The 21,201-nt window shown below is 33.8% G+C and overlaps 1 protein-coding gene across 5 annotated transcripts in view; it reads left to right on the top strand.

Moving 5' to 3' along the window:
• Positions 1–1,579: 1,579 nt before the first annotated feature.
• Gycbeta100B (guanylate cyclase soluble subunit beta-1-like) overlaps positions 1,580–21,201 on the top strand; it is a 30,986-nt gene continuing 11,364 nt past the window's right edge. For 4 of the 5 annotated variants that reach the window (XR_015292951.1, XR_015292950.1, XM_086911103.1 and 1 more), the window contains exons 1-11: positions 1,580–1,682; positions 1,948–2,021; positions 7,028–7,128; positions 8,567–8,685; positions 11,618–11,773; positions 12,455–12,608; positions 13,076–13,230; positions 14,838–14,966; positions 15,109–15,191; positions 18,502–18,672; positions 20,291–20,528. Coding sequence is in view for 3 of the 5 variants with exons in the window: in XM_086911103.1 (XP_086767229.1) it covers positions 1,680–1,682; positions 1,948–2,021; positions 7,028–7,128; positions 8,567–8,685; positions 11,618–11,773; positions 12,455–12,608; positions 13,076–13,230; positions 14,838–14,966; positions 15,109–15,191; positions 18,502–18,672; positions 20,291–20,528 (1,383 nt within the window). In the remaining 2 variants the exon portion in view is untranslated. The remainder of the gene's footprint in view (positions 1,683–1,947; positions 2,022–7,027; positions 7,129–8,566; positions 8,686–11,617; positions 11,774–12,454; positions 12,609–13,075; positions 13,231–14,837; positions 14,967–15,108; positions 15,192–18,501; positions 18,673–20,290; positions 20,529–21,201) is intronic. The other variant, XM_012486983.3, reaches the window with a different exon arrangement.

The following is a 21,201-nucleotide window of genomic DNA, read 5'->3' as shown; positions in this document are numbered from 1 at the left end:
TCTATCGATATATAATCTTCGAGATTATAACAACCAGAGAACAATATATATATATAGTTAATACCTAATCGTAACACTAACTCTAAGAATTAAACAAAGATTTTTAAACATATATGAAAAATCTCTGATAAAATTACAGATATATGCAGAGTGGAAGATAGATTCATTAAAAATTTCGCAAGAACAGACAATTTTCAATTTTTCGAGATTGAAAGAATTAACCCCAACCCCAATCCAAATCCTAAAATCCACGAATCTCCATCACGAATATTAATGTAGATGCATATGAAGAGCATAGGACGACAAGAGAGTGATCCGGCTAACGAAGCCGTACCGGCGAGGAGATAATTTCCGGTTCCTTCGGATCCGAACGACGATGATGCGCGAAAGTAAAATCCATTCGTGGAAGGCGAGCGTTGAAGGGCTACAGATTCTCACCTTCGTCTCTAATTATAATTTAAGCCCGTCAGCTTACCCTCCTGCTCCTCCTCCTCTCCCTTCCTAACCAAAGTTGTTGTTTCCGGAATCGTCCGACTATACGGAATATCATATCGCGCTCCAATTTCCTTCATACTCCTCTTCACCTCTTCTTTTCTACCCGAATGAACGCAAGATTAACCCGTTTGAACCTGTTGCCAAGTCTGACCAAGTCGACGTGTTCGAAGCTGATAGATTTTTGTCGAAGCTTCGATAGCTTGGCGTTCGATAGTCGAAGCATCTCTTCGAGGTCAAGCGTTTTACTCGAAGACGCTCGATGCAACGAAGTTCCAGGAAACACGTCGACGGTAACGTTTAAACGGAAGGAGATTTTCTTCGAGGAAATTTTGGCAATTCGAGAGGAAGTATATCGTTGAATTTTTCGGCCGATACTTGGAATTCGGAAGAGTCGATTTTTGACTTTAACTTGGAATCGAATGTATATTTGTAGTATCTTTTTAGAATTTTCAGAAGAATCGTAAAGTATTGGTTAGAAGAAGTAGAATGTCTGTAAATATGTTTATCGAGTTTCGAGATAGAGATTAGAAATGAATCATACTTATAAAAGCTAATATGTATATAAATTTTAACCGAGGAATATCTATCTTATTTTCCAGATTTAGAAATGAAAATTTGTTTCATATTTGGTATAACTTGTAATAAATATTACAATATGAATATAAAAAAAAAAGAAGATGAAATAAAACCTTCTAGCGACCAATGTACACGTAAATACAACAATATTCTCTCCTTACATTCTACGTAATCGATGATCGAAGACTGTAACCGCTTCAAATCTACGATCAGGAGAATAAGAAGCTGAAGAATAAAAAAAAAAGAATAGGGGAAAAAAAGAAAAATCGTAAATGTCTAGTTCAAAGGTTTCGATTTTCTTGGAAGCCAGTGTTCCAAGTCTTGAGAGTATTCATCGTATGACTAATATCGGCGTCGATGCCAGGCCGAGGATAGGAGGGAAGCGGATTGGCAGCGGAAGAGTGTAGGAGGGTTGATGGAGGGCGAGCCGAAGTCGGGTAACAGGGTTGTATCTAGGTGGCGCAGTTGTAGAAAATCGATACTTATCGTGTCCGACAAACGGGAGGCCAACTTTCCAGTACGCGGCTCGTGTGCACGAGGTAAACACGGCTCCCATGACAATTAGAATGGAATGATACGTGGAGAAGCGTCGACCAGTCCCAATCATCATGGTACGTTCACGCAAAGAGAGAGAAACTGTATGGACCGCTCGTATCGAGGACAAAGGAGGAGGTTTGACTGTGACTCGTGGACGAAACGACAACGAGACACGTTGACGATCGGTGGATATCGGTTGCGATTCGCGTGTACACCACAGTGAAATTAAAAATTGATTCGTTCACTCGTAAATCATAGAGGTTTATAGTCGACGATATTAATGATGTTCGTTCGAATGATCAAAAAAACTATGGTTTCTTTTATGTATTACATGTGCAGTACGGTTTTGTGAATTACGCCCTCGAGCTGCTGGTTGTGAAGACCTTTGACAGCGAGACGTGGGAGGCGATAAAGTAGGTAAAACGACGAGCGACTGCCTCGTCTCTTCTTCCTTTGCACTGTCTTCTTCGATGTATTTCATACCTGCCGCTGCTCTACGCTAGTTATTGCACGATCCAACGTTTCTCTCCTTTTTTCTGCTTCCCTATGAATAGAATAAATGATCGTAAACAGTATGTAAGGAGTGTAATCTGGATGGGTTGGAGATTTCGATTAATCTTGTCGCCATCTGTAGAAGAGATCAAAAGTTGAGAGGCGAGAAGATGCTTTGCCAGACCACGTGGTATGTCTCCATGCTTGTCCAACTTTATTTTGCTCTAGCGTTCTGATGTATATATATATATGTGTGTGTGTGTATATGTGTGTAGCAGGGTTCGGTGTATCCGAATCCCTCGATTCTTTAATTGAAAATTAACAGTTACGAAGGACGCTTTTCCCCTCGCAGTATCGATCTCGAAATTCATATTGAATTTTCTGTACAACGTGATCCTATACAAATCGATGAGATGATTGAATTTTTGACTTGGAAGAGTTCGATCAAGATTCGAATACGGATTCTTGGAGGAAATTTGCGTTTGGCGAATTTTGAAAAATTAGTAAATTTTGAAAATTTTTTTCTATTCTTTGATGTAAATGATATTTTATAAGTATACAAAAATTTCGTTTCTTTTTTTTTTGCAAATTTAACTACTCATCATTGTTAATCTCGTTATCTATTTTTGTCATTAATTCAATGGCTCAAATTAAATTGAGACAATGAGCTAAATGAAGGTTGAATACACAATGACTCGTTCAAGTATTTATCTCGAATACGGCTAATCAAACTCGAAATTGGCTCCAATCAATGAAATCAGATGCGTTTATAAAGTTATTAACGCTTTTATCCCATCCAATAAACGATCTCGTTATTCTATGACATATACTATCGCTACTCTAACCGCCATTAAGAATCTTACCCAAGCATCCCCCTCAAATCCTTTTTTTCCCATTCAAATGCACTCAACGCTACTATTTTTACGCTTCGAGAATATCAATCACGTCCTCGCACCTATACTTACATAAATCTTTTTTTATCGCCCTTAACCATCCCATTCACCCACAAAATAAATTCTGCCTATAAAATTAGTATACTCTGATATATTATACCGAACAAAAAAAATTCTCTCGTAAAAAACACAACATAATAAGTATGCCTGCTTATTCTGACTCGTAAAGATAGCGAGTGGTCCATTTTCTCATGAAAGAGAAGAAGCCTTGAAAAATTCTTTCGTTTCTCTCATTGGATCAACAAGTTTGCCTAATACACTTTTGTTTACCCGATCCTCGAGGTCTATTGATTCAACCCACGAAATATTGGCACGGTTTGCCGTGTGATTGCCGTAGTCCAGGGCCAAATCCTTAAATACTCGATCGTAGTGATTGCATAAATATTTCGTTGTTTGTCGACCAAACATCCCCTCGAAGAATCATTTGATACGCTTTATTTATTTGCCAAGAACTCAGCAACGCCATCTACCTAACCTAGAACGTTCGAAGTTTATGGATCAAGGAAGTCCGGAATATAAAAAAGAATACGAAGATCCACGAAGAACTGAACTTTCTTTTTTCACGCTCGTAACGCTGGAATTCCTTTTTCTGATCATTTTAAAAAGAAAAATGGATCCCTTTTTAACTTTTTCCTTCTCGTCTTTTTCTTTTTCTTCCTTTTTTTTCTTCTCTCTCGCGAAGAACATTCCCGTGAATCGCCTCGAGAAATTTATAAGGAGAGAAAAATAACGAAAGAAAACAAGAAGACTGCTTGGACAGGTTTATACACCGTGAACATGACTCGACAAAGTATGCGAAATTCTTAACCGTTTCCGGAAGTATGACCTTCCTTCGCGGTATCCGCGCGATTTCGAAGTTTGAGGAAGTTTCGTTATTGCGAAATGTTTCCAGCAATAGCCTTCTTTGAAACATTCCGTATATATTTTATTAAAATAATAATTTCTATGCGAATCTATCCCCTGTATTTATATAAAACGTAACATATTTTACATACTTTAAGATTCGTTCTTCAATGATACATTTTAAAAATGGATTCTGCTTATCTTTTTTTTTTTTCTTTTTCTTTTAAAGTAACGAAATAACTGTTTCCATCTGTTTTAACTCACGCGGAACCTATTTGTCAACTTTCTTTACTTTTTCCATTTAAGTGATGAATAATAGTGGAATGTCGTACTTTCATTCGAACTACCATTTCTCTTGTTCTCGTGAAATTGTATCAACATTTCTTCTCAAACTAAATCATCGATACTATTTTCCGACTCTCCATTCGATTCATTTTTTTCTTTTTTTTTTTTTTTTCTTAACGAAGAATGGCCAACTTTGAGTTTCGCAAAACTAATTTCAACTCTCACAACGATACACAATCCACGATCAATCAAAGGAATAATATTTTTCTCTCAAACTCATACATCTTATATAAAATTGTTTCACACGTATCAATCTAATTACAACGATTATATTTGCTTGGTTTTGAAGTGTATAATTATTTTTGTTTCACGGTTTGTGTTTCGATACATATAATCGAGAAATAATGCGATTGGTCAACTATCCATTTGCTGAGATTTAATTGAACCGATCGAGGAAACTTAATGTCCAAGAATTTATCGTTGAGTCAAGATTATCGTTTGATTATGCAACGTTGTATGCTGAATGTTTGGCTTCCGTGCTTTCATGGGAATGGGCGTGTACATTAGCGAGCTGCTATCAGGATAATTATTATTAGCCAAGATCGGCTGTGCGCGGTTGTGTTCGTTACCATTTATTGGCGCATTTTTATTGTACGAACCATATTTCAGGTTTATTTCGTTTATTATCAGCTATTATAATTGAGAACGATAACGATGAGTGAATAAAATTTCGTTATGTTGAAATATATATACACAACGCGTTTAATAATTTATTCGTTCTTGCTTAATTCTGAATGATGAAGAAGAAATAATGATAATAATTCTTTGCCATTTAACGATACGGGATTATTATTAATATGCAATTGGGATTATTATTAATATGTACATTAATAGTGACGATTGATCATATAATATATCATGCAATTATTTATCATTAAATGTAATATTTTATTTTTAACGATAAAAGTAAAGTTATTTTATCTTTTGTAATCTTTATTAAATATTTAAATTATAATTTCCATTTCATCCTTTATATTTTAATGCAATGATTTAATATGGGCAATTTTCGCAATTTAAAAGAAAAAGAATAAGAATAAAATAATGGTTTGAAATAAAAATAATTTTTTTTCTATAAAAACGAACAAAATATTCTTTTATTAAAGTTTTAAAAATAGATGCGTATAATCAATACAGTTTTTCTTTTAAATAAAATGAAGTACATTGTACGACAATGTCTCGTAATAACGTTTGAAATAATACGAGAGATACAAAAATGTGGGTTAAATCCGAGTAGGTACATAAGATACCACGATGACTCTTAAAACGGAAAAGGGGTCACTTTGGTTGCCCTAAATGACGTTTCGTTGTCACAGTGTTTGTAAATTGTGTGTGAATTTCCAAGATCCCGTTGCGTTTCGAAAATTACGATCGAGCTTTTTTCACGTGCAAAGCGGTGCAAAATGCAAAATTTCGATCGATTATTAGCAAACGTTATCAAAGAAATGACAAAGACTTATTCTTTATTACAAAAAAAAAAAAAACACGAGACTTCGAAATTATTTCTGTATCATCTCTTTTTCGATTTAATTATCTACTCTTTATAAAAAGTCACTTTGTAATTAATTCAGCATATTTGAATACAGATAGTATAAAATGATATGAACAATGAAATAAAATATTGACGAAACAGAACGTTTCATTTATATCGTTATATTTTTTTCATTTCAAGATTAAAAGATTATAATATCGTATCGTGAAAAAAGAGAGAAAAGATATTAAATTAATAAATTATTAAACGAATTTATTATTAACATAACAATATAATATTTAGTGTAATTATTCGAGACGAATTAATAATTTTCGTCGATGGTTACGAGCATCAGCAAGTTATATGAAAATGCTGCGCCGAGTGACAGCTCATATCCATGTCAAACGACGAAGTGCCTTTAGACTGCACTTTGTAAATTTAAATGGAAACCACCACGAGCGTCAGGCAACCTATTAAAATGCTTGGCTTTTAGCTGTTAAGAAGTATTTACTTTGTCCAACGCGAAACTAATTAATTTCCTGTTATACCCCATTCCCAAGTTGAAGCGTCTCGAGGTGAAAGAATAAAAAGAAAAATAAACTTTTACTAGATTATGATATTTCTTTTTTTTTTTTTTTTTTTTTTTTTTTTTTAATTTTAGAAGATCGCACTCAATCGATAGAAAATAAAAAGGTTTGGTTAATCAAGCTTTCGAAACTTTTATAATATCGATACTTGATTGCTGATATTTTGTTTTTGCTTGAAAACTGTCAATTAATATTTCATTGCATCGTTAATTTTTTAATATCCGAAGAAAAATATCTCTAAAAAAAAATTCTGTATATTTATACTTATATTTTTCTAGCAACCGACTACGTCGTAGTAAATCAACAAATTAATTTTCAAAACTTCTTTTCATACAAGTTAAAAATAAATCTATCCTTGTTGATTTTCATTTTTTTTCAGGAAAGAAAAAAAATAATTTTAATTTTCATCTTATGGATTTTAATTTCTTTTTAATATTTCAATAAATGTTACCTGTAATTAAAAATATAACTATTAATCATGAAATTAACTTAGATTGAGTTTGAAAAACAAAGATAGTTTTTAATTAACCAATTTATTGGCTAAAAAGTTTCACTTAATATTTAATTCAATTGTGCAAGAAAGTTTAAAGAATATAAATTAAAGAATTATAAGAACATTATGTATAAAAAAAGATTAGGTTAAGAAAATAGATATTATGCATGCATGATAAATGGTCATCGTTAATAATTTGAAATAAGGATTAATTTTCATTTATATTCTGTTTGTGCAGAAAAGATGCCGCCGTTAATATGGAAGGACAGTTTCTGGTTCGCCAGATATATGATGATGAAATTACGTATAACATTATATCGGCAGCTGTCAATCGGCTCAGTACGTATTATTATATAAACGTATATATATATCTAGAATTAAAAATTCATTTATCAAAAATTATAAATAAAAAAAAAATACAAATGAAAATATGAAATATCTCAATAATAATTTTTTATTCGATGTTAAATCTTTTCATAAAAATCTCTCTTAATTCTATTAAAATTCTCTTGTTTATCCAAACAATTGCTTTTATCCCATTTTTATCAATTTTTTTTTCTTATGATCAACTAAATTTTCAACAATATTTATTTTTTATTATATTTTTTATTTATTAATTAACGTTATGAAAGTCTTTCAAGCTTTCTTTGTGATTTATTATTGTTGTTCAAATTTTCTTTCCAACGTTTAATTCGATTAAATTCTTAAATATTCTTCTTTATCTTCATCTACATTAATTACATTATAGTGTAATATTCATGAATACCAGATTAAAGGAAAATGTTTCCTTAACGTAGTTTAATTTTCAAGAACAATTTTGTTTTAATATTAGTGAAAATGAGATGAGACATTTAATAAAGTTAAATGTGCAATCATAATGAACAGCATGAAAACAGATATTATCACTTGTAATAGATATTATAATTACACAATTATTAAACAAATATTTCTTTGATTTATTAAACACAATTTCGTATTCCATTTATATCAATTATTTTTATACATTTTAAATTCAAATTATTATTTTATTATTCTAAAATTGATTTATGTATCATCAAACAAATACAATTCTTTTTGACAAGTTGAAAAAGAAATATATCGAACGATATACAAATCGATACTATTATCTCCAAAGTATCATCGTATTCAATCTCAACTACAAAAATGGAAAATTTCGCTGAATCTCCATCTCAACAAAAAAAAAAAAAAAAAAAGAAAGAAGGAAAAAAAACACAAAGTAGCAGTAATAATAATAACTACATCCTTCGATATTGGGCCATAAATCGTTGACTAGAAGAAAAGAAAAAAAGAAAAAAAAAAAAAAAAAGAGAGGCAATCCCCAGGAAACCTTCACCCCAATAATCTCTCCCGACGAGCAATTTGTCGCGAGACATCGACGTCATCTCGGGTAATCTCTTTTCTGTACGAGAAAATCGTCATTCCTCCTCGGATACGCTATATTTCTCAAAAATTGTAATTTCCTCGATCAACACCTGTGATGTGGATGTCTTTGACAACCGTTTAACGCTCAGATCTCAAAATCGAATTTTTACACGCGAGATCCCCTTTTCGATTTGATCGTCTCAATGACGATCCTCAATTTCTGTATCTTTGAAAAGAGAAATGAAACTTCGTTTGCCAAAAACATTACAAAACATTAATTTTTAAGATACACATCTATATTAAAAAAGAACGTAGAATCTGTATATGGTCCTATTCGAAGAGAGTTCACCCGTTTCTTTCTCCAGTCACTCTTTAATTTTCGAAAATTTCCCAGATATACCGGCGAACGAGATCCTCGAGCTGTTCGGCCGGATGTTCTTCGAGTTCTGCCAGGACTCGGGCTACGACAAGATTCTTCAGGTGCTCGGGGCTACGCCCAGGGACTTTTTACAGGTAAATCTGACTCGACGCGAGCCGCGACCATTCACTTTCTTACGGAATAAGATAATTGGCCACCTGGTAGACCGTGTCCGGGATTCCCGCGATTCCATTCGGATCGCGGTGAAAGTTTTCTAGAAAGATGACACGTAGGTAGATCTGCGTCGTCACTCGTTCGTGTTACGTACGTATGGTGTGGATGTTCTGTTATGCAATGAGCGATGGATTGCGCAAAAAAAAAAAAAATAAATAAATAAATAAATAAAAAATTAGATGGAAATTGTGAACGGGATGAAATTTGCCGCTGTGCGATTGTTCTTTTCTTTCTTCTCGTTTTTTAATTTTTTTTTAAATTTTCGAAAGAAAGAAGTTTTGAATGAAGGTATTAAAGTATTAAAGTGATACGTTGTTTCACTTATGTTAAGGATTATAGATTTTTCTTTTCTTCTTTTTTTATTTTCAGAAAGGAATTTCAGAGATTATTTGATTTCTCTATATTGAATCTCTTCTTTAAAAACGAGAACTTCGAATTAAGCTGGTTAAGAAATAATTCTTATAATCGTTTGAAAATAGACTGTCATTTAAAGAGAAATACATTGATAATATCAATTTTATAGAATATGAAAAAAGAAATTAAAAAAACGTAATAAATATTCCTCGTTAAATATTACAATATTACAATTGATTAAAAATTTGAAAAATAATTACAATCCAAGCATCTTGATGTGACTGCCCTAATCTGCCTATCTCTTTGCCATTATCGAAATCTAGAACGCGTAAAATAACGCAGATCGACAATGAATTTTCATCTCTTCCTCCAATTATTATAAATAGTACGACGTAGCCCAAACGAATCACAAATCACATGTGCAGAATCACATTTTCATTTTCTCACAGTCAAGATTGAAAATGGTTATAAAAATTCTTCGTCGTTTTCTTTTTCTTCTCGATCTTCGATTCGAGGGAGGATCGCAAGCTTTCAGACGGCAAGCGTGCCAATCGAACGATTTGCATCCGTGCAACGCGCACGGTCAGTGTTCGCGATCGTATGGCGGCGCATTTCAGAATCCGACGCACGATTCGTTCGAGGGAAACGCGTCGCCCCACTGATTGCGGCAACCTCTGGTTGAATGAACAAACAAAAAGCGCGTAAACTCGTTCGTGTGGTCGGAATACGAAACGGCGGATTATTGCGAAGGCTCGGTCGTGGAAAATGTTTTTGTCGCGCCTGCTCGATGAATTATTGTGATTTCTTTATGGCGTTTCAGCTTGGTGAATGATCGACTTGTTTTTCACCGAGCTATGCCAGCTGGAATCCATCGAGGTTAAGTATATGGAACAGGGCGATAAATGATGCTTGCATTAAATGAAAAAAATTGTGTGCATAAAATTATCTCTTCTTTTCCTTTTCTTTTTTTTTTTTTTTCTTTCTACTCTAGGATTTTTTCCTTGCAGATAATCGATCTATGTATTTGTACGTTGGAATTTAGATTGTCTCATAAGTGAGAGAAAATTATTTATTTTTTCAAGTAAAAATTTTAAGTAAAAATAGATAAAATTATTTCTTCTTCTTCTTCTTCTTTCTATTTCTATTCTATTCCTTTGTTTCTATAGATGATAAAAAGGAATTTAGATTTGTATTATGAGTTAAGATGTTTAGATTTACTCGTTTTCTTGCTTGATATAATTTGCAATACGAAAACTAGGTTATAATTCTATAAATTAATTCTTAGCAAATGATGTATGTACATATAAACGTAGGGAGAAAAAGCAACGGTGATTGCTTACTCTTTTTTTTTTAAAAAATTCATTACCATTTTCTTCTTTCTTTCGAGTAGTCGAAGATATACAAAAATATGTATTTCAGAAGTTAATATATATTTATATTAGAATGAAAAGTTTATTCAAGTTCGAAAAGGCAATCGATCGTCTCGTTTGTATTAATTATATAGATTCACGGATTCTGGTTAATATCTTCACCGTGTTTAGATATTCACATCAAAGCAGCTGCCTTCGCCATGATAAACATACGGTTTTGTTTTCATATAATTACGAAAGGCACATATATACACGCGCCACCCAATGATACAGAATCTCTATTTGATCATACGCGTGCGTATCGTTTCCCCAACCGATATACTTTAAAACAAAACTCTGCAGGAAGATAATTTCGCCACATCCATCGATGCATTGGAAAAAATAAATATAATTTTGTTCAATTTCCATCAATTCTATTAAATTATACATTGTCCAATTTTTTTTATCCTTCTTTCGAATCGAATTTTCATATTTAAAATATTACATTCACGTTAATTTACAATTAACACCCGATTGTTATTTATTTTTACCATATAAATTATCGTATCTAGTTATTATTATTACTACAATTAATACATTTATCACGATTCAATTTTAATATTGAACGCTAATAAATTTTCTATCGTCGATCGATTAAAATCATCCCAACCACCGCAATTCTCATTATCGTATCGTATTCCAAGCGGTAAGAAACTCGGTTCACGATGAACGAGCGCGGCGCGATTAGCAAGCGGAATGTCACCGTGGAACGAGATTATTATCGTTTTTCCTTCGCGGGGTTTCATTTCCGGTTCTCTCTCTTTCGAGCGTCACGTACGAACAGTTTGTTCTCGTCACGTCGCCTCGTTCCCCTCGAAATTTCACGTTTCTTGTATCGTAACTCCCCTCCCCCACCCGCCGCCCTCGAAATATCGCGGCAGACGCATCGACGAGCGAAATTAGCGGGAGAAATTGAATTGGAAACGCGCGTAACGAGCGAAACGGCGGGCATTGATCAGGTGTGGGCATGATCGAAACGCAAAGTGGCGATCGAAAACAAATTAGGGGCGCGGGATCTTGTTTCACCCTGGCTGGATAATTGTGAGTGTACGGATAAATTGAGAGGGGGTTGTGCAACGTTTAATTACAGAACTTGGACGCCCTTCACGATCATTTGGGCACCTTGTATCCGGGGATGAGGGCGCCCTCTTTTCGATGCACCGAGAGGCCCGAGGATGGCGCGCTCATATTACATTATTACTCCGATCGACCTGGATTGGAGCATATCGTGATCGGCATAGTTAAGGTATTTTTAAGATTGGACAAGAAGTTTGAAGTGAAAAGCAAAAAAAGGCACGATAACGGAAGGAGAATGAGAATTTTCGGGAGTCGAGTGTTGTTTGAAAAATGTAATTTTCCTTTCTTGGTTATGAAACGTATGTCTCATAAATACACAATGACGTTGATTGCGAAAGGGAGATATTTGGAAAAATAGTTACCGATAGATTTTGTAACGTGGATACGTTCTAATTTATTCAAATTGTTCCCAATTTGTTTCAGTAACAGTTTCGAATTATCAATTTTGTACATTTTCAAAAATGGCAAAGACAAGCCGCATCATAAAATTCTACTCTCTTTATTACCGTGGTTTCTGTTATTATTAATATTTAAGGGGAAAGAAGTTTATTAAAATTGAGAGAGAGAGAGAGAGAGAGAGAGAGAGAGAGAAAAGTGTGAAAATATATTGTTGATGATAATCAGATACTATAGCAACGATCCGCTCAAAGCTTTGCTATTTATAGATAGAAACAAGATGCTAACTTTCATCACTACGTATAATACCAGTCACGGTGTATTATTTTTATCGGTCAAAGTTAAGCGGGTGTTAAGCCGATCTCAACTTGTGCTATTTAATTTTCAATCTAACAAATTCGTTCAGGTTGTAACGAAGCATGATTAAACGAGTTATAACTTTTATCGGCCGTAGACCGTGGCGAAAAAGCTTCACGGCACGGATATAGAGATGCGAATATTGAAGACAAAAAACGAATGTGATCACGTGCAATTTTTGATCACGAACACGTCCGGCCCTGGGGTCGTTTCAAACCCCATGATCGCAGAACTCGAGACTTTATCTGTTGGTGAGTAATACATTTTTATATGTGTATCAATTTTCTCTCTAAAAGTAAAAAAAAAAAAAAAAAAAAAATTTGATTACAATCCGAGGCAAGAGATTTTTTATTAAAAAAAAAAAAAAAATGAAAAATGTATAATATTCGAACATTTTTCAAAATTGGAAAGTGATTTTTATATTATATCAATTTTCTTTTTGCGAATATTGAAAAATTTTTTTTTATCATAATTTGACTAGGCGAAATATTTTTTATAAAATAAATTAAAATAAAATGATATAATATTTACTCTGAGGATCTTTGAAGAACAAAGTGATTTTTATATTTATATTAATCAATTTTCCTTTTTTGATTTGAGAAAATATTTTTTATCGAAGAAAGAAGAAAAATAAAGCGTACAATATTTACACCGTAGAACTAGATAGACTTGTTTCAAAGCGGTGTAAGCTTATTAAAAATATCGTTAAATATTACAGAGCCGAAAGTGAGTCCAATGACGTTCTGCCGAGTTTTTCCATTCCATCTGATGTTCAACCGGGATCTCATCATCGTTCAAACTGGGTGCACTATAACACGAGTTATACCTCAAGTATGCTCCGGTAATTGCAAGTTGAACGACATCCTTCTTACCGTAAGTTTGAACAATTATAACTTGTATCAAGGATGCATGAAGCGCTGCCAATATCTGTACCACTTCAACGATGTAAATTGACATTTATCAAATCTTGTTCAAAGTATCTTCAAATATGTATGCAGAGCGTTTGTAACCATACTGTAGGATAATATTCGTAAACACAAATTGTGTTACGGATATTAACTTCGGCCCAACTATCCGTTTCACCCGGAATGTATAAATATTTGGACATTGATGGAGAACACGTTGAATGTCTAATAACATTTTGTCTATATTATATGATATAGTTATTGTAATAATTAATTTCTTCAACTCGTAATTATTGTATTTATTTTTTCGTGCGATTCGAATTTTAGAAATCTAATTGAAAAAAGGAGAAAATGGCTCGAAAAAATTTGAAAATTATCTCTTATCTCTATATCTCTAATATCTCTAATATTATTGTTATTTATTATTATTAATAGCTTTTATATTTGCATGACATTATACTATATAATTTTATAAACAATTTTATCCCAATAATTGGATTTTATTACATTAAGTGATATAAATTTGGGAATCAAGAATTACAGATTCTTTTCTAAAAAACACGAGAAGAGATATTACTGATATCTTCTGCAATTGACCCATTTCTTTTATCTCGAGTAATAAATTTGAAATAAATTTGACGTAATAAAAGAGCCATGTCTTACGCTATCAGATTTATACGATTTCTCCCTTTTTTAGCTCTCCATTTTTAGTACTAAAGCGATAAAATAAAAGAATCAATTCACGATGTAACATCCAAAGTCTACATGCTGCACGCAACCTTTAACCAACACTTCCAAATTTAAAAAATATAATTTCCACTCTTGAAAAATATCAAAATATATATAATAAAATTCGTCTCAAAAATATACGATATGTAAACGAAACGTCACGAGATGTCACTTCAATCCCAACATCGCGAGTTTCGTTTCACTAGGCGACAACGCGCCGGCCTCTGCTTTTATCCTCGAAGCATCGCATTAGGACCATGAAATTGCATTATCGCCGCCCACCAACGATATAATTTGCGCGGATTCATGCACCCGTAATCGTATATCTTTCAAATGCGGTTTGTTTCGAGCGACATATTGGATACGCGCGCCACTCGAACAGTACCGTTTAACTTCATTTGCATTTGCCAGCACGCGTCTAAGCCCGCGCCCATGATCAATTATCCGTTCATCATTAGTTCTCGATCGTCGTTGGTATTCCTGGACGATACCTTGAGAAATCGAAACGAAATCCCGTTGCACGTGCATCGATACGTATGCATGGGATAAAACCGTTCGAGATTCTTGATCGATTGATTGATCTAAATACGTGTTTACATGCGCGCGGTCGCCATTATCCTAGTACTATGACTCGAAGGGAATTGAAAATCTGTTAATTAGAATACACTCTGACAAAATCATTTTTCGTATAAAATTTGTGTTAATTTGAGAATTTCTGTCGTTTGAATCAATAATTTTTGATACGTAAAATGAATTTACGTGATTTGTTATGAAAGTTTTTAATCCGAAAATATTTCGAATATATTTGATATATCGTGAAATAAATTTGCAGTTTTGTTGCCGTAGGTCAGGCCACATTTAGAATTGACATTCGAGAACATTCTGTCGCACATAAACACGGTTTATGTGTTGCGAACGAAGAAGGGCGTGATGCGAGTCGACGCTTCGGAAGAATATTCGTATCTACGTTTGAAAGTCAGTATATATTTTTAATGGACGTATATAAATTATTCGAAAATTATTCAATTTAGTAGAGAAATATCGAGAGCGTATATCGATTAAAATTTGAAAGTATATCAATTTCGATATCTTTCATGCAAGATTGTTACTTTTCCAGGGGCAAATGTTGTACATACCAGAGTCAGACCTCGTCACCTTCCTTTGTTATCCCAGCGTGATGAACTTGGACGACTTAACCAGGTAAAAAGTTTACAACGATCCTGATTCGTTAAATTCAAATGCCAAGATTCGAGTGAACTCGTTCGAAAATTTGAGCTGAACTACGAATTACAAATAATTGATTCGAGATAAAATTCGTGGAATGATCGATCATTAACTCGACGAATTTAATTCAATCAAACTGCGAAATCAAACGTTGAAGTGGCTCTGTGTGCAGGAGTCGATTTCACGCGTTTAAACGCATCAAACTCGGGCCGATTAACGAGACTCGTTTCTCTTGGACACGTTAGCGCGACCTCGATTTATTAGAAATCGAAGAGGCACGATCGTTCGCATTCCACGATTCCATTAAACGGCCGGTAATGCGAAAATTCGCCGTCTCGATCACCGCCGATAATTATATCGCGTGGATTGATATCGCTATTCGCGGGGCCACGTTGATCCCCACCGCGTTGCAATTATCGAATAGTTCCTAAATTGAATTTCAATCAAACCGGATAACACAGCTGTGCGAATATGTGATCAATAAACTGGTGGTGGTGGACCATTCCGTGCGTCGGTGTTGCGTTTGATGACAAATGTTTGAAAATTTGTAAAACGCGCGATAACACGACACGTTTGTCAGTACAAATGGCAAGATTAATGGCCTATGAGAGAAATGTGAAAATTATAATACGTAATTTTTTTTTTTTTATTATTTTGCTTGAAATTTTGTGTGAAAATTTTATATTTTTCTGTTCCTTTTTTTTCTTTTTTGAATTTAATACTGTGATTTTGGAAAGGAATTTAGATTTTTCATCTATCCTTGATCTTGTTCCCCTTGAAATCTCACCTCTCGTCTTCGTTAATTGGATATCTTGATACTTCATCTCATTTGACGTACACTAACGTATCTCATCTCTCAATCTTCTGAAACATTCACAAATAGAAAAGAATTCTCTATGATATAAAATATAGACGAGTGCGAAATCTCATGTTTATTAATATCGTTTATATATAAATAATCTTTAATCTGTAAATATAAATATTATTACAGTATTGTCAAATTATACACAATATTTTTATTATCACTTTTTATTATTTCCCAGATTTTGAATAATATCATAATATTTCTTAGATACTTTAATTTCATAGAAGAGACGATTCTTTCTACCAAGAGATTTATATTATACCTATCCACGTACACAGCATGAAATATAGAATTGAAAGAACATCTCCTCGCGAAATACAAGTACTTACGTAACAGCTCTTGTTATATATCCTGGAATAAGACAATGGTAATAGGTATCTTCTTTCCAGTAGCAAGAAATATATAAAGCTTAACCTAATGGATCTAATAGCCGTCGAAGACAGAACACGGTATTGTCGTTATCGTAAATAGACATATTTGATCGCTAGCGGAGTTTCCCTGTTAATTCATTGTAACGCAAATTCCCCTATCTTTGCGTGGAAAATATTTGTCTCGGGATGAAATAACGGATATACACACAGGCTATTCGATAGATATCGAATCGATGACTCGCATAATTACACCCATTCCAGTGTCTGCCGGAATCCTATTAGTCACATAAATTCCCGTCACGCCGCCACCGAATTGCCTCTGTTCGAATAATCTTCACCCTTGTTATTCTCCCGATTCTCCATCTTTCTTCCACTCGAGTACCCTCCACTTCGTCATCTTCTACTTCTCATCTCCTCCTTCATTTTGCTCCATTTCGGCAAAGGAAGAAAATGCACGAGACCATCGTCTGTCTGTCGTCGTACATTCCGACCGAGGGTACCTCTCTCTTATTTATAACATTTGGACCCTTTTATGCAATAAAGTCATCCAACGAAATTTTGGATTATTATAATTATAATAGATAGAGATCTATATATATACATTATAATTATAATAGATAGAGATCTCTTTTAATAATTTTTATTTACACGTCGATAAACTTTTGATGCTAATTGTTACTATTAATCAATAATGTTTAAATTCACTAATATTACTAATTGCTAAGGTATTACAGGAAAAGATGGCCGCGTTTTCTGGAAATCGAATTTCGCGGAATAAATCGAGGGTCACATAAGTTCTGATGGTGCTCTGCTGCGCCATTTTGATCGACTCGAAATTACATCCTCGCAATTTTTCATCCTTCTTATGATCCAAATAATTTCCAACATGTTTGAATTTAAAGATCCGTCTTTAAAATATGTATTCAGAAAATAGAAATAAAGCGTAATCGAGTTTACTTCCTTTTATTTAGCGTCAACTTTCATTCGTAAAAGGGCGAGTGACTTGGCCCTTAGGGCGATTAGATTAGGCGAAGAATTACGTTACACCGGATGGATTACATTCGTGCTCCATGGGAAAAATTGCATACACATGAGGGAATAAATTTTCTTTGGGAAAATTTTCTTTGATTACACGGAACGTACGTATTCGTTTCAAACGAATCTCAAGGGTGGATTCTTTTGTCGCGTAGCCTGTACTCGCCATTATCGCGGGTAAGAGAAGAATGATGAATTATACATCGGGGATGATTGAATGCTGAATCTCGAATGAAAATGATTAAAAGCGTCGGAGAGATGAGAAATTGCGTTAAATTTGAAGCTGTCGTTCCTCAAGGATAAATGTCGTATTGTTTAACGCGGGGAAGATCGCGTTGAATGCAGTTTTATCGTATAATTTTTATTAGAATTTATTTTTCGAATTTGATCATTTAACTTTTTCTCTTATGCGAGAAATTTAAAAGTTTTTATTATGTTTTGAAATTGTTGTTAAAATTTGATATTATTCAAATTTTTATTGATCAACAAAGTTGAGATTTCTTATGGAAAATTGTTTAGATTATTCTGATATTGAAATCAAAAATATTTGCATTTATTTATTGAATTCAAAAATTATTAATAAAATCTCTGTATGAAATTACTTCTGGAAAAAGACTCTTGAGTTAAGATTAATATTTCATATGATTAATAGAAAAATAAGATTAAAAATAAGAATAAAATTGGCCCAGAACAAAAAGATTCTATTGCAAAGAATTAATATTACTTTTATATATCATTAAATCTAACTTCAATTTAACAATGTTTCCAAATATTCCTTTATATTTTCATACAAATCAATCCTTTTCTGTGATCCATTAGCTTTACTTTTTCTCTCATCACTGTAATATTCCATTACTTACGTTATTTCCAAATTTCTTCTGATCATCCAATTTTTCACTTCTCCGAGTACGACATTTTTTTCACTCGCCACTGTTCCTGAACGATTCCTTATTATATTTTCACACGAAACAATGCTTCCCTGTAATTCTACTTTTTACTTTCCTCTAATTGTCAGGCGGAGCTTGTACCTGAGCGACATCCCCCTTCACGACGCCACCAGAGATCTCGTACTGATGTCGGAGCAATTCGAGGCTGATTACAAATTAACGAGAAACTTGGAATTGCTTACCGATAAATTGCAACAGACGTATCGCGAGCTCGACGGCGAGAAGCAGAAAACCGACAGGTAAGGATTTCCGTCCGTGTAATTTTCTGATTAAGGAAATCCCCATTGGCCTCGTTTGCCATTTATCCTGACGCAATTCTCCCGGAATCGAGTTTTCCGTCGTTGGAGTTGCTTTCTTGACAGGATACTCTTTCCCACCGGAAATTGGATCCCTCCCCCCCCCCCTCTCTATCTCTCTCTTTTTTTCTCACCTTTATCGAGAAATTATGATATGTTTTTTCCCCCTTTTTTTTTTTTTTTTTTGTATCTTTCTTTCTTTTTAAACCTCCGTCTGTGTTTCGACATCTACATATAAAAGTGTCGTTGACAGACGATCGTCCCACTCGGACGCCCTCTAATCCGGGAACGAATTTATCTTGGACGGTGTGTACGATGAATTTAAAGCGATTGTAGGTGCGGAAATTGAAATTGTCCGGGAGAATGAATAGATTCGGGAGTGAAAGGGGGCGAACGAAAAGAGGGTTGAAATGAAAGAATTTGGTAGAATTCGGTGGAATGAATTTTTATTCGAATGAATAAATATATGCGTGATATACGTATATAATAATACAGTTTATTAAATGTTTCTGTAGAAAGCTATCAAGAGAGAGAAAGTCTGATATTTTTTTTAAAGCGACATGCAAATGTATTTTTATCGTGATTTTCCTCGTATCGTCAATATTTTTGCATTACGAAAATGAAAAGAAAGTGTTTTTAATATCTTCAAAGATATATTAATATTTCGAGAATTGTTTTTAGTTTCTGATCGAATTTTTTTGTTTCAATATCGGGATCAGATACAAAATGTGGATTAATATTGAATCGCAGTTGCATTTTTCCACCTGTTGCCTTGTGATGCATTGCGTGCGTTGAAACCAGGTCATTCTGCACAAAGAATTTCCCGTATATAATCGAATATATCTGCTACGCAATCATATCAAAAAGAAAATTGTATTAAAAATCGCCTATTTGCCAAAAGAAAAAATTATATATTTCAATTTTAAAAATTTTTATACATATTCTATTTAATTTTACTATTAATTAACTATCATAACAATTATATTAAAGACGTTTTGATATAAATTACATTAATCTAATTTACAAAAGAAGCATTATATGATAAATATTGTACAGACGAATGGCTTTCCAACATTCGTATTAAATGAACACGACAAGTTTATCAGTGCCTTCAATATCTCTCTTCACGTATGATAGGTTTAACACGCAATACGAAACAATACATTTTCCTTTCCTCTAACATTCGAATATTTCGTTCAACTTCGTTTTAAGATTCATAATCGACGATGAACGAACAAACGAGGAATCAAAACTAAAAATGCACGAATCTTTCTTTTACATAACTTCCACAAATTTTCTCTTAATTTCACCGATTACATATTTCAACATTTTATACATGCGTATACAAATACAACGTATTACAAGCCATAAAATAAATTTCACATTAAAAAGTTCTCAAAGATTACTCACATCTTGAAAGAAAAAATCGTCAGATACAAAAGAGAAAGAAACAGAGGTAGTTACTTCGTTTTGTTAAACCAATTCCTCTCTGTAACAATAATTTTAAGAGAACTTGATTGAAAGGAGCTGCTGATTTAAAAGTTGTTCCCGCGCTTCACAGGTTGTTGTACTCGGTGCTACCCATTTCCGTGGCGAACGAGCTCAGGCACTCGAGGCCAGTTCCGGCGAAGAAGTACGACTGCGTGACCCTGTTGTTCTCTGGAATCGTGGGCTTCGGGGCCTACTGCGCCGCTCACACGGACTCCAGCGGTGCGATGAAAATCGTCAACATGCTTAATCAGCTGTACACCGCGTTCGACGTGCTCACTGATCCGAAGAAAAATCCGAACGTGTACAAGGTAAGCATTTACTTGCACCCGATATATTCGTTTATTTTTGACAATATAAAATATCGAGTTAAAATATATATGTATATATATATATATACATGCACGTGTTATTAAAATATTGGAAGATCTCCCTATAAAAATTTTTGTTTCTCTACATTCAACAAATAATGGGAAAGACAATTTTGGTTCTTTTGGCCGATGTGTAAATTTAAAGTAAACTTCGAAGCGATTAACAATGCTTGTAGATCCATTGAAATGGAGTCCATTGAAATATGGCTCGATTCGCTGGAGGTAATAATATGGAAAGTGCATTTGTACGGTGTAACGTAAAACGCTTATGGCGACGTATATATTTTTGAAAGGCGTTCTCGCGTTGGAAAGAAAGTTCCCTCGTAACGCGTGCCGTTTAAAATGCATTAATAAGAGGTTGGGAGCTGGTAAGCGGGTAGAAAATACGAACGATACCCGTTGTTAGAAATATCGGTTGTTTTAAATAATAACGCATACTGGAACGAGAGAAAACTTTTATACGTCCCTTAGGACTTCCTTTTATACGGCGAACTTGACTGTTTGGTCGTGAAATTCAAAACTGTATTACAGTATGCAAAATTATCCATTGTATACATTGCAGAATATGTACCTGAATCTGATCCCTAAGAATTCCTTTTTCCTTTTCTTCGAA

This window comes from Apis florea, unplaced genomic scaffold (assembly GCF_048593485.1).
Source record: "Apis florea isolate Af1SG1 unplaced genomic scaffold, ASM4859348v1 contig_3203_pilon, whole genome shotgun sequence".
Classification (NCBI taxonomy): domain Eukaryota; kingdom Metazoa; phylum Arthropoda; class Insecta; order Hymenoptera; family Apidae; genus Apis; species Apis florea.
This window is presented reverse-complemented; position numbering and strand designations above follow the sequence as displayed.